General features: G+C 42.1%; 1 protein-coding gene across 1 annotated transcript in view; it reads left to right on the top strand.

Annotated features, from left to right (window-relative positions):
- Positions 1 to 21,424, top strand: part of APC (APC regulator of WNT signaling pathway) — a 127,693-nt gene that overhangs the window by 30,912 nt on the left and 75,357 nt on the right. The window contains exon 4 of the mRNA XM_026649200.1: positions 18,134 to 18,242. Within this exon, the coding sequence (XP_026504985.1) occupies positions 18,134 to 18,242 (109 nt within the window). The remainder of the gene's footprint in view (positions 1 to 18,133; positions 18,243 to 21,424) is intronic.

The following is a 21,424-nucleotide window of genomic DNA, read 5'->3' on the forward strand; positions in this document are numbered from 1 at the left end:
AGACAGCATTTTATATTCAGCAGAATACATTGTAAATCAAGCCTATAATTTACATTGGGGCTTCAGGCCCTCAACATTCCTCTAATCTCCTTAACATAGATACAATACAAGATCCTGTTTGTTACTTTCTAAACCTTAAAACAAAGAAATGTATATTTAACTAGAGTGCCTAATTTGTAATATATATAAGAAACCATAGTAGACATTATAACTTATCTTAAAACAAAAGGGTGACCATAATCAGTCATAAGGATTGTTCTGGTCTGTCATTTCTTTCTGCTATTCAAAAAGGGTGGCTGACAGGATGAAATCAAATTATACATTAATTCTTATGGGACATTATAAAATCCTGCTCCTACACTCTGACTCTGTGACACTCAACCACTGGCCACCCTGCCATTGGAGCACAGAGGACCCTGATACTGATGTCTTTGGTACTGACTACTATGGTACTGACCACTTCCATTCACATGTCTTTATGGCTTTGATAGACCTGAGTCTCTGTGGTCTTGGAATCACTGCAATTGTCAATGGTCAGAATTCCTCTTGTACCATCCACTACTGCCTTTCCAGTACCAAGCACACTTACGATACTGAGTAGACAATATACTGAGTGAGTGCCTAGCACCCCAGCTACGACTGCTTCTGCATTAGAAGAGGATTATTCTTTCTCCCTCCTCTGGTTCTGCCTGTACCAGGGAGGTGCCACCTTCTCATTCACTATCCAATTCCAGTCCTCAAGAGCATAAGGGGAAAAAGATTTTACTGCAATTACTTTCTAATACCCAAGAAAAAAGGGGGCTGGTACTCTATTCTGGAATTGAGACAGCTGAACACTTCCATCTTCAGATTCAAGTTCAGGATAGTTACACTGGCCTCTATAATTCCCTTCAGATCATCCATGCACCTCATACCATGAAGCCTGATTGGCTAACATCGGTAGAGAGAGAAGCTACTGTGTGGAGGTACAGAATATCCTTATCCACAGTAGAAAGGACTCTTCAAAGGTTGATTTATTCAGTCAATCCCACCAACGTCAGTTCTCTCTCAAACTCGCATACCTGATATACTGGAATATCTCTTGTCCTTAAAGAATTCAAGGTGGTCTGTAAATTCCCTTAATGTTCACCTAACAGCCATTTCAGCTTGGCATGCTCCCATTCAGGGCCACTGAACGTTCTCATGTCCCACAGTAGCTAGATTCTTGAAGGGCCTTATGCAGGTACCTCCCCCAACCAGGAAGCCTCTTTCCATGGGATTTCAACCTAGTGCTGATGGATCCATTCTTTGAGCCCCATGCTACGTTTCCTCTTCCACTTGTCCATCAAGATAGCCTTCATAGTGGCTATAACATTGGCCAGAAGGACAGTAGAGTGATGGGACCTCCATATATGGTGTTTCATAGAGACAGGAGGACCTTGTTGCCTTCCCCAAAGTTTTTGCCGAAGCTAGTCTTTGACTTCTATCAACCAAGTAATATACATGCCTGTATTTTTCCCAAGCCACATTCCAACAAAGGCAAAAATAAAGTTCACACTTCTGTCTAGGTAGAACTAAGCCATTTAGTTGTATCAACACAACACAAATTGAACAGGTTTTCTGCTTGTATTAAATTAGGTTATCAAATAGATAACTGAGATCCACCCTCGAGGACTACAGCCCACTCACCCCACTGGGGTTAAGCAGCTTTCTGCAGCTTCTTTGGAAAGTGTTCCAATAGTAGAAATATGTGGGACAGCAACTTGGAATTATATTCATATGCTTACACAACAGTACTTCATAATAGAAACATCAAGATCCAATGCTCATTTTGGCAGAGTCATCTTACAATCGTTGTTCAAATAGATTATCAAATAGTACCTATGTCCTGTGAATGACCAAAATTGGAATGAAAATAAATAAATAAATAAATAAATAAATATTTATTTTCATTCCAATTTTGGAGATATATATATATATATATATAGCACTCAAAGAAGAAAAACTGTTATTCACCTTACAGTAATTGTAGTTCAAGATGTGTTGTCCAGATGTGTTCCATGCCCCACCCTCCTTCTCTGCTGCTGTGGAGTCTGAGAACACCTGGATTCTGCATTGGTGAAGGGACCGAGGGGTGATTGGGGTCGCCTTGCCGTTACTCCCTTGGGTCGGAGGCACAATGACCCTTGGGCTTGTCTTCTCAGAGAGCTGGAGTACTTGGGTCGACCGGAGAGCGCTCTGCCATCGATTTAGCGGGTCTTCACTAGATCCGCCAAATCAATCCCTGCTGCATCGATTGCAGCAGCATTGGTTTCCCCGTAGTGAAGACAAGCCCTCAGAGTACAGGTGCAGCCCCGAACGGATGCTGCTGGCCTGAAGAATCCAAACTCAAGTACCTGGAGCACATGCACAACAACAATGTACTATATAGAGAGAACCTATCTTGAAGAACCACAGTTACTGTAAGGTAACTAATCTAAAAGTATTTTAACTTTATTTTCCTATGTTTTGTGTTTAAATTTGTTTGACATGTTTGCATGCTAACTTTCTATTCTTAAATACATATCTGATAAATATTTCTATATTTTATTTAATCTTTGACATACATTAAAGGTTTAAAACAATTTAAACAAGAAAAACAAGTAGAACAGTTTTCTCAAACCAAAAAGAGAAAAAAGTTCCCACTCTAGTGACCTATTACCGCCATGAAGTTCATCCCAATACGCCCACCATAGCCCTCAGCTCCCGGCCAGATTCACACATTTTTACTAAGTAGAAATAAAATGTATGAAAAATCAACTCTTAAGTAAGTTACTCTGCTATAGCTGTCAAATATGTTTTAATGTGTGCTTTCACATGCTTAGAATTCATTTTGTATTACATGTTCTCTGTTTTGTCCAAAGCTCATTTCAGAGGTTTGTTAAGAGTGAAACAATGTCCCTTCAATAGCACATGTCCAACTGTTAAATGAGGGTGGAGCCCTGTTTGTTTTTTCTAGTTTAGTGAGTTTAGTACCCTGGCCTTTATCACTCCTGTAACACATCAGCAGAGAACTGTACTGGACAACTTGTCTGGGACTGACGAGATGCTGGTAAATTGGCTAATAAAATATTCTTATTCCTTCTGTTTTGTCTTCCATTCTCTGTGTGTGTTTTCTCTGACCTTTTCTCACCCTTTTTCTGTGTCGGACCACTACTTGCCTCTTTCCACACTAGCTCACTTCTGTTGCCTGGGCCTCTTTCTTAGGCATTTCTAGTGGTTACCAGTAATGCTTGCTTGTTCTAGGGGATTTTAATGCAACTTCAGTTGTTCCAAAGGTATAAGGTTTGTGTTCAGTCTGAGGGTATGGCTACACTTGCAGCTGTACAGCGCTGTGAGTTAAACCTGTCTTCGTACAGCTGAGTAGGGAAAGTGCTGCAGTCTGTCCATACTGACAGCTGACAGCGCACTGTCGTGGCCACATTTGCAGCACTTGCAGCGGCATTGGGAGCACTGCATTATGAGCAGCTATCCCACAGAGCACCTCTTCCCATTCTGGCACCATGGGTTGTGGGAAGGGGCGGGGGGTGCGGGGCATTCTGAGTCCTGTCCCAACGCCCCGTGATGCATCGCTTCGCATCCCAGAAATCCCTTTGTTTCCGTCCACCTTTGGCGCCATCTTTCAACGGTTTCTGTGCAGCGCAATCTGTGTTCCGTTTCAGTCTGTGGGAAATGGAGCCCGAACTGCTGCGGAACATGCTGACGAGTCTCGCCAGTACGTCACGTTTGGCAGTCGAGCTATTCCTTAAGATCCAAAGTGACAGTGAGGAGTCCGACAATGATAGCGAGTCACGTAACGCGTACAACACGAAATTGCTTGTGGCATTCACGGACATGCTCAGCACCGTGGAACGCCGCTTTTGGGCTCGGGAAACAAGCACTGAGTGGTGGGATCACATCGTCATGCAAGTCTGGGATGACGAGCAGTGGCTGCAGAACTTTCGGATGAGAAAAGCCACTTCCATGGGACTGTGTGAGGAGCTCGCCCCCACCCTACGACGCAAGGACACGAGATTGAGAACTGCCCTGCCAGTGGAGAAGCGGGTGGCTATTGCAATCTGGAAGCTGGCAACTCCAGAAAGCTACCGATCGGTCACGAACCAGTTTGGAGTGGGAAAGTCGACCGTTGGAATCATGTTGATGCAAGTTTGCAGGGCCATTAATCGCATCCTGCTCAGAAGAACCGTGACTCCGGGTAACGTGCAGGACATTGTGGATGGCTTTGTGCAAATGGGGTTCCCTAACTGTGGAGGGGCGATAGATGGGTCTCACATTCCTATTCTGGCACCACCCCACCGAGTACGTTAATCGGAAGGGGTATTTCTCTATGGTTCTCCAGGCACTTGTGGATCACTGTGGGCGTTTCATTGACATTAACGCAGGCCGGCCCAGAAAGGTGCATGATGCACGCATCTTTCGGAACACTGGCCTGTTCAGGAAGCTGCAGGCCGGGACTTTTTTCCCAGAGCGGAAGATCACAGTAGGGAAAGTCGAAATGCGCATTGTGATCCTTGAAGACCCTGCTTACCCGTTAATGCCGTGGCTCATGAAACTCTACACAGGGAGCCTTGACAGCAGCAAGGAATGGTTCAACTACAGGCTGTGCCGGTGCCGAATGACTGTGGAGTGTGCTTTTGGCCGTTTAAAGGGCTGCTGGCGATCTCTGTATGGGAAGCCAAGTCCAGCTTCCCATACAGCATCCCTGTGGTTATATCCGCGTGCTGTACCCTCCGTAATATTTGTGAAGGGAAGGGTGAAAGATTCAGTCAGGCATGGACCTCCGATGTTCAACACCTGGAAGCTGAATTTGCACAGCCAGAGACCAGGGCTATTAGAGGGGCCCAGCACAGGGCTGCAAGGATTAGGGATGCCTTGAGGGAGCAATTTGAGGCTAAAAACTAGCAGTAATGTCTGGTGCCCTGCACGGGACTGAAGTGCAGTGGTTCCAATATTAGTAGGAATCTGTGTTTGCTAAGCTGATTTGCAGTGCCTTTTAGTTTATGCAATAATAAAGAATGTTTTCAAAGCCAAAAAATCCATTTATTGAAAAGAAAATTCATGTACTGAAAAGAAACACAACTGTTTGGGAATCAGAAAGGGCAAGGGAGTGGGGTTGGGAATGGTACAATCACAGATTTGTGTATGTTCTGTCTGGAGTGCTGTGCAATGAGTGCTGCACTTCAGGATGGCTATACTGCATGGTGATGGGGGTTGAGTGCAGAAGGTAAGGGTCGTAGTTCTCAGGGCTGCTTGGTGAAGATACAGGTGTTGGAGGTAGCTGGTGGCGGTAAGAACCCGGATGTAGGGGAAAGTGGGTTGGAGGTGACATGGGGGCACAATGGAAAGAGTTTTGGGACAAGGGCTGCAGGGGAGGTCGGGCTTGGTAGTGCTCCGCCTGCATGGCTACGAGCGCCTGGATAGAGTCTGCTTGGCGCTCCATGATGCTTATCAGCCGATCCGTGCTTTGCTTCCGGTGCGCTGCGTTTTCCTTGTGGATCCTGCTTTCGCTCTCCCTCCACTCCTGCGCTTTTTGATTCTCTGTAAGAGATTGATGCATCACTTCATGCAACATGTCTTCTTTGCTTTTTCGCGGTCTCTTCTGGAGTTTTTGCGGTCTCTCAGCTGGTGATAACACGGACGGCCGAGATCTCAAGGTTGCATCTTTAACAGCAAAATGCAACACTTAACAGAGGCAGCATTGTTTATACCAGACAGAGTAATGATTCCCCCGCACTTAAGGAGGGCACACAGTCTATACACTAGCATACTTTTCCCAAAGAGAGCGCACATAACCCACGGGAGCCCCAAAATGGTGAGTAAGGAGGACTGATTGCTTCAGGACTGTACTGTCCTCTGGGTTTCTGTGCCTTGGGGAGAGCCAACAGCTGCAAGGGGCACCTACACTGAACACTGTCCCAACATTTTCCACACGAGTTCATCCTGGAAGATATCTCGCTGCTGAGGGTGACCTGGGAAGCAAGGGAGGGTCTTCTACTGCAATGCGGCTTCCGCCCTGGCCCATATGCAGCTTGCCTGTGTGCAGCAATGGCCCCCCCGCCCCTTGCGGCACAGTGGCGTGGACACATTAGCCTGACTGGGACAAGGACCACGGTGGCTCTCCCAAGAAACCTGTGCAAGCGCATTGCCCACGTTCTGGATGAGACTTTCGAAGAGATTACCGAGGCCGATTACCGCGATGTGATAGACCACATCAATGCGCTATTCCGCATTTAGGCATGCATGCAGCCCTAACTCTCCTCTTCCAAAGAGCCCGCACCAAAAAAAACCCGCTTACCGGGAACCTGCTCTTCTGTTTGTCCTCCACCAAGTTCCAGCCGCTACGACTGGCTACCTTCCTCCTGGCTCGAGAAGAGGTCCTGGCTGCATGCCTCCAGGGATTCCGGGGTGTCTCCCCCCGCCCCAGCACCCTCACTCCCGCTTTCCTCCTCCTCCTCCTCCTCCTCCTCCCCCCGCTCTGAAGTGTCCAGGGTGGTGCTCGGAGTGGAGGTGGGGTCACCTCCAAGTATCGCATCCAGCTCTTTGTAGAATCGGCAGGTCGTGGGGGGAGCACCTGAGCGGCCGTTTGCCTCTCAGGCTTTGTGGTAGGCACTCTGCAGCTCCTTTACTTTAACCCTGCACTGCAGTGCGTCCCGGTCATGGCCCCTTTCCATCATGGCCCTTGATATGTGCCCAAAGGTATTGTAATGCCTACGGCTGCAGCGCAGCTGGGACTGGACAGCTTCCTCCCCCCAAACACTGATAAGATCCAGCAACTCGCCATTGCTCCATACTGGGGCTCGCCTGGCGCGTGGAGGCATGGTCACCTGGAAAGATTCGCTGATAGCACTCCACGCCTGGCTGAGCAAACAGGAAGGAGATTTTTAAAATTCCCAGGGAATATAAAGGGCGGGTCTGAGGGTTGGTCACCTGAGGCCAGGGCAGTAGAGTTTGAACTGATGACCAGATTGGCTAGAACAGGCGTTGTGGGATACTGCCGAATACTTCTGGATGCCAGTCAGAGCGCACTGGGCGGCCACACTGGCTCAGCAGCGGCAGCACAATACTCTTTATTCCTCTCGGGGAGGTGGAGTACCAGTAGCGCTGTAGCCGCAGAGATACAGCGCTGTACGTGCCTTGCCAGTGTGGATGGGGAGTGAGGTACAGCGCTCTGGGAGGCTTTATTGCCCTGTAACTCACAAGTGTAGCCAAGGCCTAAGTATTAGCTATGCTACAGTATTTCTGAAGTTGCACAAACTTAATGTCAGTTTTCTTACATACTAGATTGAAACTTTCTGACAGTATTTTCAGTAAAAACTAATAGTATATCCCATTTTTTGCTAGTTTAAGCATCACTGCCAAATAAATTAAGTTGCTTTTCCAAGCTACTTTGCTTCAAAGATTTTTCATGTTCATAGATGTTTTATGCATTAGCTGCTTAGAAGAGACAACTGCACATGGTTTGCTTTTGGCATTGAGCAGAAGTTACTGTACTTGGTGAAAAATCAGTCATTTTTATAGGAAATTATTTTTAGTATTTTGGATTTGTTTTAATGTTCGTTTTCTCATTTTATGGCCTAAGAATATAACTGAGAATATTTATTATATATGCAGTTATATAATATAAACAGTGTAGTTGATGTTTTGTTTCTGTCCTTTCTTTTAACAGAGGGATATTACTCCAAACTAGCTCTGGGCCAACTTTCAGTTGAATCCAGGTGCTGCAAGAAAGAACCCTAATGGACATGCCTTGGGAAATGCTAACTTGTCAGAAAAGAAGCCCATGTGGCATTACCTATGCTGTTCCATTAGGGTTAGCATATAACAGAATAAATTACCAACATTTTATATTGAGAAAAAATTTATGGATGTTATGGTCCAAGATATGCTTTCATCTGCACTTTTGCAACACCACTGAATTTGCCCACATGTAACTGAGAACAGAAGTATGGCCAAACGTGTTGTGTGTAAAGATATGACAAATCTTCAGTTACAAAAATGGGATGATCATTTGTGTTTTTTGATATTTTTCCTTTGATCTGTAACAATTCTTCCATCTTAAACTCTCAAGGTAAAAGGAACTTTGCTTCCGGATAGGTGGGTAAAGTATCCTCTTAAGTGTCTGATACAAATTTCAGTCCATGGATCAGATAATCAGATGCATCTGTGAAGTGAATTGATACCACACTATCAATTAAAACAAAGTACAGCAACTCCACAATGCTGCCTAGCTTCTTCTGCCTGGGGAGTGAGAGATCTAAGGCCACTCTTGAACCTAGAACTCCTATACTGGAGCAGTGATGCCAAACTACTAAGCCAAATATAAAGCCCTGCTCAGTAACAAAAATGACATTACTAAATTAGCTATCTTCCATTGCTGTCTGCAGTGTTGATGTAGCCATGTCGGTCCCAGGATATTAGAGAGATAAGGTGGGTGAAGTAATATCTTTTATTAGACCAACTTCTGTTGGTGAAAAAGACTAGTTTTTGATCTATACAGCTCTTCTTCAGGTTGATCTCACCCACCTTGTCATTAATAAATTAGAGGAGTTCCCCAGGGCATCCGTTGCATTGTTTATGGAACCCTGATGCTTCCTCCATTTTTTTTCTCCCATGTTTCCACCATCATAAACAAACTAGGGAAATGCAACCTAGATGGAGTTACTATAAGGTGGGTGCAAACCTGGTTGGAAAAACGTTCCCAGAGAGTAGTTATCAGTGGTTCACAGTCACGCAGGAAGGACATAACGAATGGGTTCCTGCAGTGGGGAATCACTTCTGGGTCCAGTTCTGTTCAATATCTTCATCAATGATTTAGATAATGGCATACAGAGTACACTTATAAATTTTGCGAACGATACCAAGCTGGGAGAGGTTGCAAGTGCTTTGGAGGATAGGATTGAAATTTAAAATGATCTGGACAAACTGGAGAAATGATCTGAAGTAAATAGGATGTAATTCAATAAGGACAAATGCAAAGTACTCCATTTAGGAAGGAACAATCAGTTGCACAGATACAAAATGGGAAATGACTGCCTAGGAAGGAGTACTGCGGAAAGGGATCTGGGGGTCATAGTGGACCACAAGCTAAATATGAGTCAACAGTGTAACAGTGTTGCAAAAAAAGCAAACATCCTTCTGGGATGTATTAGCAGGAGTGTTGTAAGCAAGACACGAGAAGTAATTCTTCCGTTCTACTCCATGCTCATTAGGCCTCATCTGGAGTATTGTGTCCAGTTCTGGGCAACACATTTCAGGAAGGATGTGGATAAATTGGAGAGTGTCCAGAGAAGAGCAACAAAAATGATTAAAGGTCTAGAAAACATGACCTATGAGGGAAAATTGAAAAAAAATTGGGTTTGTTTAGTCTGGAAAAGAGAAGACAGAGGGGACATAACAGTTTTCAAGTATGTAAAAGGTTGTTGCAAGGAGGAGGAAGAAAAATTGATTTTCTTAACCTCTGAGGATAGGACAAGAAGCAATGGGCTTAAATTGCAGCAAGGGAGGTTTAGTTTGGACATTAGGAAAAACTTCCTAACTGCCAGGGTGGTTAAGCACTGGAATAAATTACCTAGGAAAGTTGTGGAGTCTCCATCGTTGGAGATTTTTAAGAGCAGGTTAGACAAACACCTGTCAGGAATGGTCTAGATCAGGGGTCGGCAACCTGCGGCACGCGTGCCAAAGGCGGCACGTGTGCTGATTTTTAGTGGCATGCTGCTGCCAGCTGGGGTCCCGGCCGCTGGCCCTACTCAGCCCACTGCCGGCCTGGATTACGGAACCCCAGACCAGCAGCAGGATGAGCCGCTCAGCCTGCTGCCAGTCTGGGGTTCCGGCTGCCGGCCCCTTGCCAGCTGGGGTCCCATCTGCCAGTCCTGCTCAGCCCACTGCCAGCCTGGATGGACAGAACCAGGTCTGCCGGTCTGGCACACGAAACCTTTTACTGGCATGCAAAACCTTAAATTAATGAAGACTTGGCACACCACTTCTCGAAGGTTGCCGACCCCTGGTCTAGATAATACTTAGTCCTGCCACGAGTGCAGGGGACTGTACTAGATGACCTCTCGAGGTCCATTCCAGTTCTATGATTCTGTCCCTTTCTGCTTCCACCTGACAAAACAGATTGTACTGCCACCAAAATGTCTCACTCCTCCTGCTAAGTATCCTGCATCTTATAGAAGAACAGCAATCATTTATGTTCATTTTTATGTTCTGTGAACGGTTTAGAATTCTCTTATATCAATTTTGAAAATCTTTTTTCTGGAGACCTAGCTATGAAAGACTTTTGTAAAAGTACAAGTCTGACATCTGTATTATGTGTTTAACAGATTATTTGAAATTGGAAGTTTACCATAAGATCCACTTGTTATATTGCACATTAGGATGATATAGCTGGTGTTTCTCGGAAAATAGTATTGTTTCTTTATGCAATCATAGTGAATGTACATGTTCCACTGCTCTCTAATGAAAAAAATTGTACTGCTGTATAATTAGAGTAGAAAGCGGAAGTTGCCCTTTAATGGAGGTCTAATCTAATTGATTTCTTGAGATGTCAGCCAAATTAGATTATTTCTTAACTAAAAGACAGTGGTGTTTTTATTTATTTATTTATTTATTTATTTATTTGCTTAGTTGTTGGGTTTTTTAAGTTTATTACTGAAGTCACATCAGTCATTGAAGACAATTAAACAATCTGGATTTCCTAAATGATTATGCAGTCAAAACATGGCATTTTATAGAAATGTTCTTGAAATTATCTGAGAGGGATTGACAAAAGGCATAAGTAATTACAAAATGAAATTTCTTCATTCTTATAGAGAAGTTTATTGATCAATGTCTACTTAAATCAGTAAAGATGTGAAAGAATTAATTTGCAGTCCCTTGTGGCAGAGACCATGTTTTCTTTGTGTTTCTCCAGTTCGTACAGTACCTAGCATAGTGGGGCCCCGAACTTGCTTGGAGCCTCAAAATGCTTTTTCTTAAGGAAAAGAAATTGAAATGTTTGCTTCTCCTGCTGCTAGCTGCCTCCTGTGTGCTCTGTGGCCAGGGTTCTTCCAAGATAATACTTTCTAAGAGCATAGACAGACATTTTATCCATGAGGGACATGTAGAGGGTTCTGAGCTAACGTCTCTGTCATACAAAGACCAGAGTTAGCTAATACAGCCCTTGCCAAAGCCCTCTGCAATGGAAATCAGGATTGTCACTGATTGCAGCTTGTTGAAGCCTATCCCTCTTCTGTAAGACTGAGTGAATGAGGTATGATAAAAGGAAGAAACATGCTCAAAGGTTTGTCAGTCATTGCTTTCTTTACCCTACAGCTTTGGAGGAGCTGTCACTAAGATATCTGCCTTGCCCAGCTCATGCAGCCACTCCTCAGTCACAGTATTTTTCTGTTATAGGCTCATCTTGTGCTACCACAGGGCTCCCTGGTGGGACATCAGGAGCTGGGTTACCATCTGTCTTGCTGGAATGGAAAACAAGAGGCATTTCTGCCAGATAACAAGTAACCTTACTCCTCTTTGAGGAATAGCCCATGATTTGTCCATTGTTGAAGTCCATATTCAGGTTCAGATCCAGAGGCTTCTCCAGCCAGATCCAATGGGCTGAATCAGGATGTCAGGCTCTGTCAAGGCTAACAAAGAATCTTTTAGACACCAGAGACGAGAGCCATATATTTGGTTTCTTTAGGGAATAGACTTCACTGCTTTTTCAAGAACTGTGAAACACAAAAACCTGTTACATCACATCAGGGTACCACATAGAATTAAACCCAGTCAAGAGCTGACTTTGTTAATTCCCCTTGAATCCCAAGAAAGGGAGGGGCAGCAGTTACAGCCATCAGCAACATACAACTAATCTGGGGTATTTCTGATTCCAGATCTTTAGAAATTCAGTATATATTCTTTCCTATTTATTGCTCCTGATTACCTGGAGACAACTCCTCTAGAGTTTGATCTAATTTGGCTAGATAACATATAAGAAATTAAAGATCGAGGCCCTTTGAGACCTAAGTGCAGCAGTTGAGCCAGGAGATTTCCTTGTATCTACCAGTATTAAAGATGCTTATCTCTATATTCTAAAATGATAGATTGTTAGAGCCCTGCAAATCTGTGGATAACTGTGGACCATGTTTGCTGATCGGATGTGAATACACATTTTTTATTGATGCAGGGCTCTATAGGTTGTTGCATTTCAAAGGAGGAAACGCTTTCAGGTAGTTCTCTCTACCCTCAGAGTATTTTCAAGATAGCAGTTTCTCTCGGGTATAGAAAGATACACATCTGCCACCACACTTGATTGATCAGGGCAGCAACAACACAAGGTGCTCTCCAGGTTTTGGAACTGAAGTCCTCTTTCCTCAGGGCACTGGACTTTGTCATCAACAAAATGAAGAGAACCCTGGACCCATCTCAACTACTGGTACATTGGGGGCTCTTTTTAATACAGGTAAGGTCACTGTGATCCCAGTAAAGAACCAGATCTCAAGACAGTGGACGTGATAAATTCTGGGTAGCTACTTGTTTCAATCCAGAGGTTATGAAACCTTTGGAAATCATGTCACCCATAACAGAGCTGGTATCAAGTGTCTGGTGACATTCCTAACCTCTGACATTATTCTTGCTTTCTCAATGGAGTCTTGAGGACTGCGACTTTGGGAACAGGATCATGATAGACAAAAAGGGTTTCTTGAGTTAGTGAGAAAACCCCACCAATTCTTTTTGGGGATTTCCTCTGCAAAGGTCCCCATTACATGATGATCACAACAGATGCCAATAGTAGAATTAGGAGAAACCTCTCATTCTCAATAAGTCTAGAGACTGTGAACCTGAGTGGAAAACAAATTGCAACAATGGCTTTGAGCTTAAGATGAGTTTGAGAGCTCTGCTTTTGTTCAAAACTCATATTCTTCTTCACTCTATCCTCATCTGTACTGACAGTTCAGCAGTTGTAGTAGATATTAAGTGAGGGTAAAAAAACAGATCCTTAAAAAGTAGGAGACAGTGTCTTACGAGATTTGTATTGGGATACAGAGTCTTTCACCTCTAGTAAATTGGTTCCAATCCAGCTAAGATTGTTTATGACTGGAAGTTATTACTGTCTGCTGGCTGCTCTGTGGCCTACAGTAGGTAGGCTAGTGTTCTCAGTCCAGTTTTTGACAGACAGGTTACACATCATACAAACTATAATCATACATGAAACTAATTGACACTCTGCTAGCAGTTTCAGCAGACAGTCCTAGGATTGAATAAGCATGGATACGAACTCATTGTCGTGTTCTTAGAGGTGGTCCCTCTAGTGTTGAGGCACGCTAGCAGAGTGCTGTGTGGGTTGATGATATACCTGTTCTGTGAATAAACAGCAACAAAGAGTCCTGTGGCACCTTAAAGACTAACAGATGTATTGGAGTATAAGCTTTCATGGGTGAGTGGGCATTCACCCACGAAAGCTTATGCTCCAATACATCTGTTAGTCTTTAAGGTGCCACAGAACTGTTGCTTTTTACAGATCCAGACTAACATGGCTACCCCTCTGATACTGTGAATAAACAGATTCCAGTCTCCAGGGCTGTTTAATCTGGCACTTTTTGTGAGCATTACATTATTAATAAAGAAAGAGGTAGAGGTGAAGGCTTGGAAGTGAGTTTAATGCACTTCTCAAAATGGCCAGATGAATTATAGATTAAAAGGATTTTTTTTATCTTGTATCTTTGTACCTCCTATATTTAAATAGGTATCTGGCACATATTTTATGTTTCATACGACTATTTTCCTCCACTTCCTTTAAGTTAAATCTCCATGCAGTTTTTAAAGTAGTATATTACTACTGCAATATTTTTTTCAGATATACTAGTTCTGTTTTTTTACATTGACATCAATAAAATATTGAAAAGAATTTAATTTCAGAGGCTCAAAGTTTGTTTCATGTCAATAGAAGCATTTCTAGGGATTAATATTTTGTGATGTCCAAAGCCTCACATTTCAAATAATCGAATCATAGAACTGGAAGGAATCTCGAGAGGTCATCTAGTCCAGTCCCCTGCACTTGTGGCAGGATTAAGTATTACCTAGACCATTCTTGACAGGTGTTGTCTAACCTGCTCTTAAAAATCTCCAGTGATAGAGACTCCACAACTTCCCTAGACAATTTATTCCAGTGCTTAACCACCCTGACAGGAAATTTTTCCTAATGTCCAACCTAAACCTCCCTTGCTGCAATTTAAGCCCATTTCTTTTCTTCCTCCTCTTTGTAACAACATTTTACAGACTTGAAAACTGTTATCATGTCCCCTCTGTCTTCTCTTTTCCAGACTAAACAAACCCATTTTTTTTCAATCTTCCCTCATAGGTCATGTTTTCTAGACCTTTTGTCATTTTTGTTGCTCTTCTCTGGACTCTCTCTGATTTGTCCACATTCTTCCTGAAATGTTTTGCCCAGAACTGGACACAATACTCCAGATGAGGCCTAATGAGCATGGAGTAGAGCAGAAGAATAACTTCTTGTGTCTTGCTTACAACACTCCTGCTAGTACATCCCAGAAGGATGTTCGCTTATTTTGCAACAGCGTCACACTGTTGACTCATATTTAGCTTGTGGTCCACTATGACCCCCAGATCCCTTTCCCCAGTGCTCCTTCCTATGCAGTCATTTCCCATTTTGTATGTGTACAACTGATTGTTCCTTCCTAAATGGAGTACTTTGCATTTGTCCTTATTGAATTTCATCCGATTTGCTTCAGACCATTTCTCCAGTTTGTCCAGATCATTTTAAATTTCAATCTTATCCTCCAAAGCACTTGCAACCCCTCCCAGCTTGGTGTAGTTCGCAAAATTTATAAGTGTACTCTGTATGCCATTATCTAAATCATTGATGAAAATATTGAACAGAACCGGACCCAGAACTGATCCCCACTCGTTATGCCCTTCCAGTGTGACTGTGAACCAGTGATAGCTACTCTCTGGGAAATGTTTTCCAACCAGGTTTGCACCCACCTTATAATAGTTCCATCTAGGTTGCATTTACCTAGTTTGTTTATGAGAGGGTCATGCGAGACAGTATCAAAAGCTTTACTAAAGTCAAGATATACCACGTCTACCACTTCCCCCCACTTGCAAAAAAAAATTTCTTTTAAAGACAGAATTAATTGCACCTTTGTAGATCTCAGTTCACAACTGTCACCTCTGTTCCTTCATGCAACACTAGAATAAGTACCCTCTTCTGTCTTTTTCTCAGTAGTACAAGTGTAAAATCTGTCTGTCTAAATATGTCTCTCTTCATATTATTGTGTAATTGTGTGAGCAGTTCTGGTTCAGCCTAACTGAAACTACAACAGTCTGATATGGAAAGAGACTGGAAACATAAACATCAGGTTTATGTTTAAATATATTCAGCACCCCAGTCTTTTGGGTCTAAAACGAGGGGAAATCAGTTAGGTGAATGAGAAGTTAGTAGAATAGTGTGCTGCACGTTAATCTATTTTAAGACTAATGTTGCTGTCATTAAGATTACAATTCATTTTTCGTGGATGTCTTTATGCTAGATTTGGGAATTCCAGATAATCCTTTTTATATAGGCCATTAAAAAAGATCCAAAATAACTAGGCTACTGTTGGTTTCTCAGATATTTTAAAGCTTGCCATTTTCATAGTAGGTATTGTTCTCAGTTCCACCAAAGTATCCATGAATTAGAAAACAACCTCAGGGGATAGTTTAGGGAATTAATAATGTGATCTAGATCCCATCGCAAAGCTGCCATTCTGAGTCCAGTTAAGGTAACTTGTGATTAAGGTGCTTTCTGTAATTAATATTGAGTTTGTCAGCAAAGCAGGTTTTAAACAGTTTGCCAGAGTGGTGAATACGAAGCATAACTATTTTAAAACATAGGTTGAACACTGTTCTAAATTAGTCCTTAGGCTTGGAAGCTCAGTCAGGTCCAGGTCAGCGTGGAAACATTGGCAGGGTAGTAGAAGGAGCTTGTACTACTGCTATCTGTTCTGTTTAAAAATATTTGTTTATGGTAGTGCGCGCACTGTGCTCTGTGCCTGACAAGGATTCAAGAAGGGACATGGGTCCTGTCCAGGGAGTTCACAATCTAAGGACAGAGAGATAGAGAGACAGAGGCTAGGGAAAGGAAAATAATAACAGGCAATTTTATATGTTAACGTCCTGTCCTATTACTAAATAGCTGACTTCAGTTCTCAGGCTTTTCAGTCCAGTATCTTTTTATGAATGCTGTATTCACTTAATGCTTAAAAATAAATCACCCAGAGAGTTTTTTGTCCCGTTGTGTAGATATACTGAAATGTTTGGTAGTGAATTCTGAATAGTTGCTATCTTAAGGAAGATTGTATCCATTACTATTGGGATAAAGTTAACAATACATTTATAGGAACTTAGATTGAGAAAACTCTACCTATTGGAGCAATGATTCATCTGAAATGTCTATTAGACAGATTTACTTGGACCTACAGTTATCTTTTTCCTTCTGTCTAATGTCTGTCAAAGAGCAATTTGAGCATTTCAGAAGGGAAAAGTACTAACAGGAGAGACTTTTAGAAGAAACTAGTATTTTTAGAAGAGACTGATCTCAGTGGAGGTTTGTATGGAAGTGGGGTCTACCTGTATGGATCTAGTTGCAGGATCAGGACCTTGAAATTATTATGTTTTTGTCTATACCATATAATAACTATAGGGAATTGCAGTAAAGAAAATATAGTCACACTTTATATTGGAATAAAATTATATTTCATAAAAAGAATAATAAAGAGAATTTAAATGGGTAGTCAATTTTATAGATTGTGCTTATAACCATCTATAACACGTACTACTCATGTCTGTAACGTGCTTGTAAATTTTGATAATTTATTAACTTGTTATAAATACTTATTAATGTAAAAGAAATGGTCTGTAATCACCATTTAATCAATTTCTTTCGTTTTGAATCCATCATTTGGAATGGGAGGGAGGAGACAACAGGATAGTACAAAGACAGCAAATATTTTTGGGACTTTGCTAAATTGGAGGATTGAGGTATATAGATTTTCCTGTAGTGCTAGTATCTTATTTTTTAAAAAGGTAATTAGTTTGCTACATTAGGAGAAGTATACCACCAAAAAGAGAAAATAAAATGGTGTCAAATGGATTGCACAGGATGTAAATTAGACAGATCTAATAATACTTAGCTTTCATATAATGCTTCTCATTTGTGGATTTCACAGTGCTTTTACAACAAAAGAGAGGTATTATACTTTCATTTCACAGTGGAACTAAGGCACAGAGCATTTCCAATGATTTGCCGAAAGTCACACAGCAGGTTGACAGCAGAGCCAGGGACAGAAGAACATAACATAGATCTCTGAACTTCTTGTTCGGTTCCTTCATCACAGAGTCCCATCTTTTCAATTTGACACTTTATGTATATATCAGTGTTTACTGTGTATTTGCTGCCATACTTATAATTAAGGATACGTTTTAGTCACGGATATTTTTAGTAAAAGTCATGGACAGGTCACGGGCAATAAACAAAAATTTACGGCCTGTGACCTGGTCATGCCTTCTGCTATATACCCCTGATTAAATCTTGTGGGGGCTGGCCTGTGGGTGCCATGGGTGCTTGGCCTGGGGGTGCCTCGGGGACTTAGGGGGAGGGAGGACGGCCCAGGACCCCTGCCGGTGCTGGGAGCAGGGGGTTTGGCAGGGCTGGCAGGCTCCCTACTTACGCCATGCTTCCTGGGAAGCGGGGACATCCCCCTTGCTCAGCTCCTGCGCGGAGGCGTAGCCAGGCAGCTTTGTGCCTGCCGAGAGCACTGGCTTTTCTGCTCCCATTGCTGGGAACCGTGGCCAATGGGAGCGGCAGGGGCGGTGCCTGCAGGCGGAGGGAGAGCGCAGAGCTGCCTGGCCATGCTTCCGCCTAGGAGCTGAGCGAGAGGGATGTCACCGCTTCTGGGGAGCCCCCTGAGGCAAGCATCTCCCAGAGCCCGCCACACCCCTGAGCTGCCCCCCCGGCCAGGAGTCACAGAGGTCACGGAAAGTCACAGAATCTGTGACAAACTCGCAGCCTTATTTATAATTGTTAATGGAGATTTATTGATGGGACACTTCCTGGTTTTGTTTTTTTTAATAGATCTCTATTGCTGGCTGAGCTTGAAAAGGAAGAGAAAGAAAAGGACTGGTATTATGCTCAGCTTCAGAACCTGACTAAGAGGATAGATAGTCTCCCTCTTACTGAAAATGTAAGTATCTACATTAGCAGCGTGTTTTCTCATGTAACTGGTGCTGTGATGTGCATTTTGTTGTTCTGTATATTTTATAAACTAGTTAAAATTATTATTTTTTTAAAAGAATGTTTCCTATGCTCCAAATAAAAAACAAATATTCTGTCTAAATAATATAATTGCACCAGTACCAGCAATTGCCTGTTTTCAGGTGTCATTTTACAAGGAAAAATCCACGCAAGAAGTCCCCCTCATAGGGGGAAACATGGTAAAATCTCATGCAGGGTTAATTAAAATATGCTATTTTTACTCTTTTGACATTTTACATCAAAGTCCTTAATTTCTAGCAGCTTCATAATTTTCTTTAACTTTGAGAAGCAGTATTATGTTGGCCAAAGATACAATTTCAATAGGAGCTCTTAATTCAGGACAGTGTTACTGGCAAAATGAGTGAAATATGGGTATAGATTTTGCAGATGCAGCTGACAATCTGGGCCTTCGCTTTGTCACCTGCAGCACCATAAATGGGAATGAAAAAATACTACAGCAACACTGACTTTTTTACTATGAATAATTAAGGCTGAGGACTTTAGCAGGAAACATGTATTGTATTAATAAAGTTTTCTGAAACAGTTCTAACAGTAAATATGTAATGGTAAAGACACACATCTCATATTATGCCAATTGTCCCCCCTCACTCCTCTTTTCTCAATGTTAAACATACCAAGTTTTTTTTAATCTTTCTTCATAGATCATGTTTTCTAAACATTTTATCATTTCTATAGCTCTCCTCTGGACTTTCTCCAATTTATCCACATCTTTCTTAAAGTATGGAACCCAGAAATGGAGATAGTATTGCAGCTGAGGCTTCACTAGGGCTGAGTAGATATGGGAGGTAACTGCCCTGGTCTTGCATTCGACACTCCTGTTGATACACCCTAGAACAGGGGTGGGCAAATTTTTTGGCCCGAGGGCCACATCTGGGTGGGGAAATGTCCCCTCTTGCACCTCTTTTTAAATTGCTTTCTTGAACCACTGGCAATGTATATACTTCAGCACTCAGACATTGAAGGGGTGATTATAAACAGGGAAGAACACAAAATCAGTTTATATTCTGATGACGTTTTTGTACTATTGAAGAATCCCTCTTCATCAGTCCCATGTAGTTGACATCTTCGGAGAGATTTTTGTTTTTTACATTAACTGGAATAAATCGCAAGCAATGGATATATGCAAAAGACCAGATTCTTCTCAGTTTCAGCATTTTCCATTTCAGATATGCAAGGAAATAACTTATTTAGGTATTAAGATTTGTCCTAATCTTCCCAAAATTGTTTATATAAATATGGGCTATATATTAAAAGAAATTTCCAAGGATGTAGAGAGCTGGCATCTCCTCCCTCTATCTTTACTGGGGGAACAGAAATAGTCAAAATGAATATCTGCCAAAGATTAACTGCAAGGTCTCTCCTTCACTCTTTGCTCAAATAAGTGGGCTTATCATGCAATTTATATGGGATAAAAAACACCCTCATTTGTCACACAATACCCTAAAAAATGTGGGCAACTGGAGACATTGGGTTGCCAGATTTATATCTGTATTATCTAGAATTCCAAATGTGTCCTTTTGTAAGGTGGTTCTCTTCCTGTGGCTTTAAATACACATCAGCTTGGTTTGAGATTCAGAAAAGCTTAGCTATGCTGTTTGCTTCCCTCTCTTCTTTTATATACATAGAGAGGCTACCCACACCCTTAAGGAAAATTTTAATCTTTGCAACTTCATGGGGCATCCTGCAACACGTTATGACAATTACATCATCCAGTCTGACTAAATCTGTTCTTTGTATCACTGTGGGAAAACCCACGCCTATGGATCAAGGCCAACTTCACACTTTCCATCCATGCAATTTGGATAGAAGAGGATTAACAAAAGTTAAAGATAAAATACAAGATAATAGACTGACCTCCTTCAATTATATGTGTAATAAATATCAGCTACTGCTGTTTTCACCGTTCTTCTTTCAGCGGCTATGCTCAAGGATTCATGCAAGAATAGGGAACAATTGGTCTGTTTCAATTCTCTCACCTCTAGAAGAACATATTAGGAAATAAGGAAACAAAAGTCACTTTGTAGGAATTAATTATAAGTGACTTAATGCTTTGCAGTACCTTCTCACTCTCAGTCTCAAAGAAAAATGTGAAAAAGAACTTATCTTCACCATCTCAACAGAAATCTGGGAGGATATCTAGCTTAATGTGAAAGATACTTCAAGTTCTTTATCCTTGTGATGCTTCCAGTACAAGATATTAAAAAGGTACACTGGACTCCAGAACAATTGTTTAAGGCTAAATGGGCAACACACAAACAGCCACGTGTCAAGTATTCTGTATACCTGTCAGAAAATGCATGTGTTCTCTCTCAAAAACTTAGTGCTCTCTCAAAATCTTTGTCACTATCTTTCCTTTTCCAAGCTTACTCCTACTGTCCAGATGTGACGTTATTGATATAATCTGGGACCATATAGATCATTGTTGCAACCAAAGTCCTGTAGTGGCACCAAATCTTGTATAAAGAGAGTCAAATGAGGCGTCTAAGACAAGGTTATGGTTTGCTGGTTATGATTATGCTGTCTATATGTGTGTATCAATTTTGTAGTTGAAGTTATGAGTATTGGCTCTGTACTGTCTGTATTTCAAACTTATGCTTTGCTTCTGGGAGACATCCCAGACAAGTTAGTGTTAACTCTGCCTAGCCTGCTTGATGGCCCATTAAGGACCATCAGCTATACAATTGACCCATTGAGAGAAGGCAAATACGCCTTGTAACTCAGCAAATTATGCAGGGACTTACTTGCCTATGTGACTGCAGACTCCATTTTGTTGAAATTTTCCACAGTAAGGACAAAGAGGTGTTCTTACACCTGGAAAAGACTATAAAAGGCTGATGCCTCTCCTCCATCTTGTCTTCAATCCTGCTTCTTACCTCTGGAGGGACTTTGCTACAAACTGAAGCTCTGAACAAAGGACTGATGACCCATCCCAGCTGGGGATATATTCCAGAGACTTGATTTGAACCTGCAGTTTATTCTATCACTGCTACAAGCCTGAACCAAGACTTTGCCATTACTGTATGTAATTGATTCCATTTAACCAATTCTAGCTCTCATCTATATCTTTTTCCTTTTATGAATAAACCTTTA

The sequence above is a fragment of the Terrapene carolina genome, unplaced genomic scaffold (genome assembly GCF_002925995.2).
Source record: "Terrapene carolina triunguis isolate 2854851 unplaced genomic scaffold, T_m_triunguis-2.0 Scaffold69, whole genome shotgun sequence".
Lineage (NCBI taxonomy): Eukaryota > Metazoa > Chordata > Testudines > Emydidae > Terrapene > Terrapene triunguis.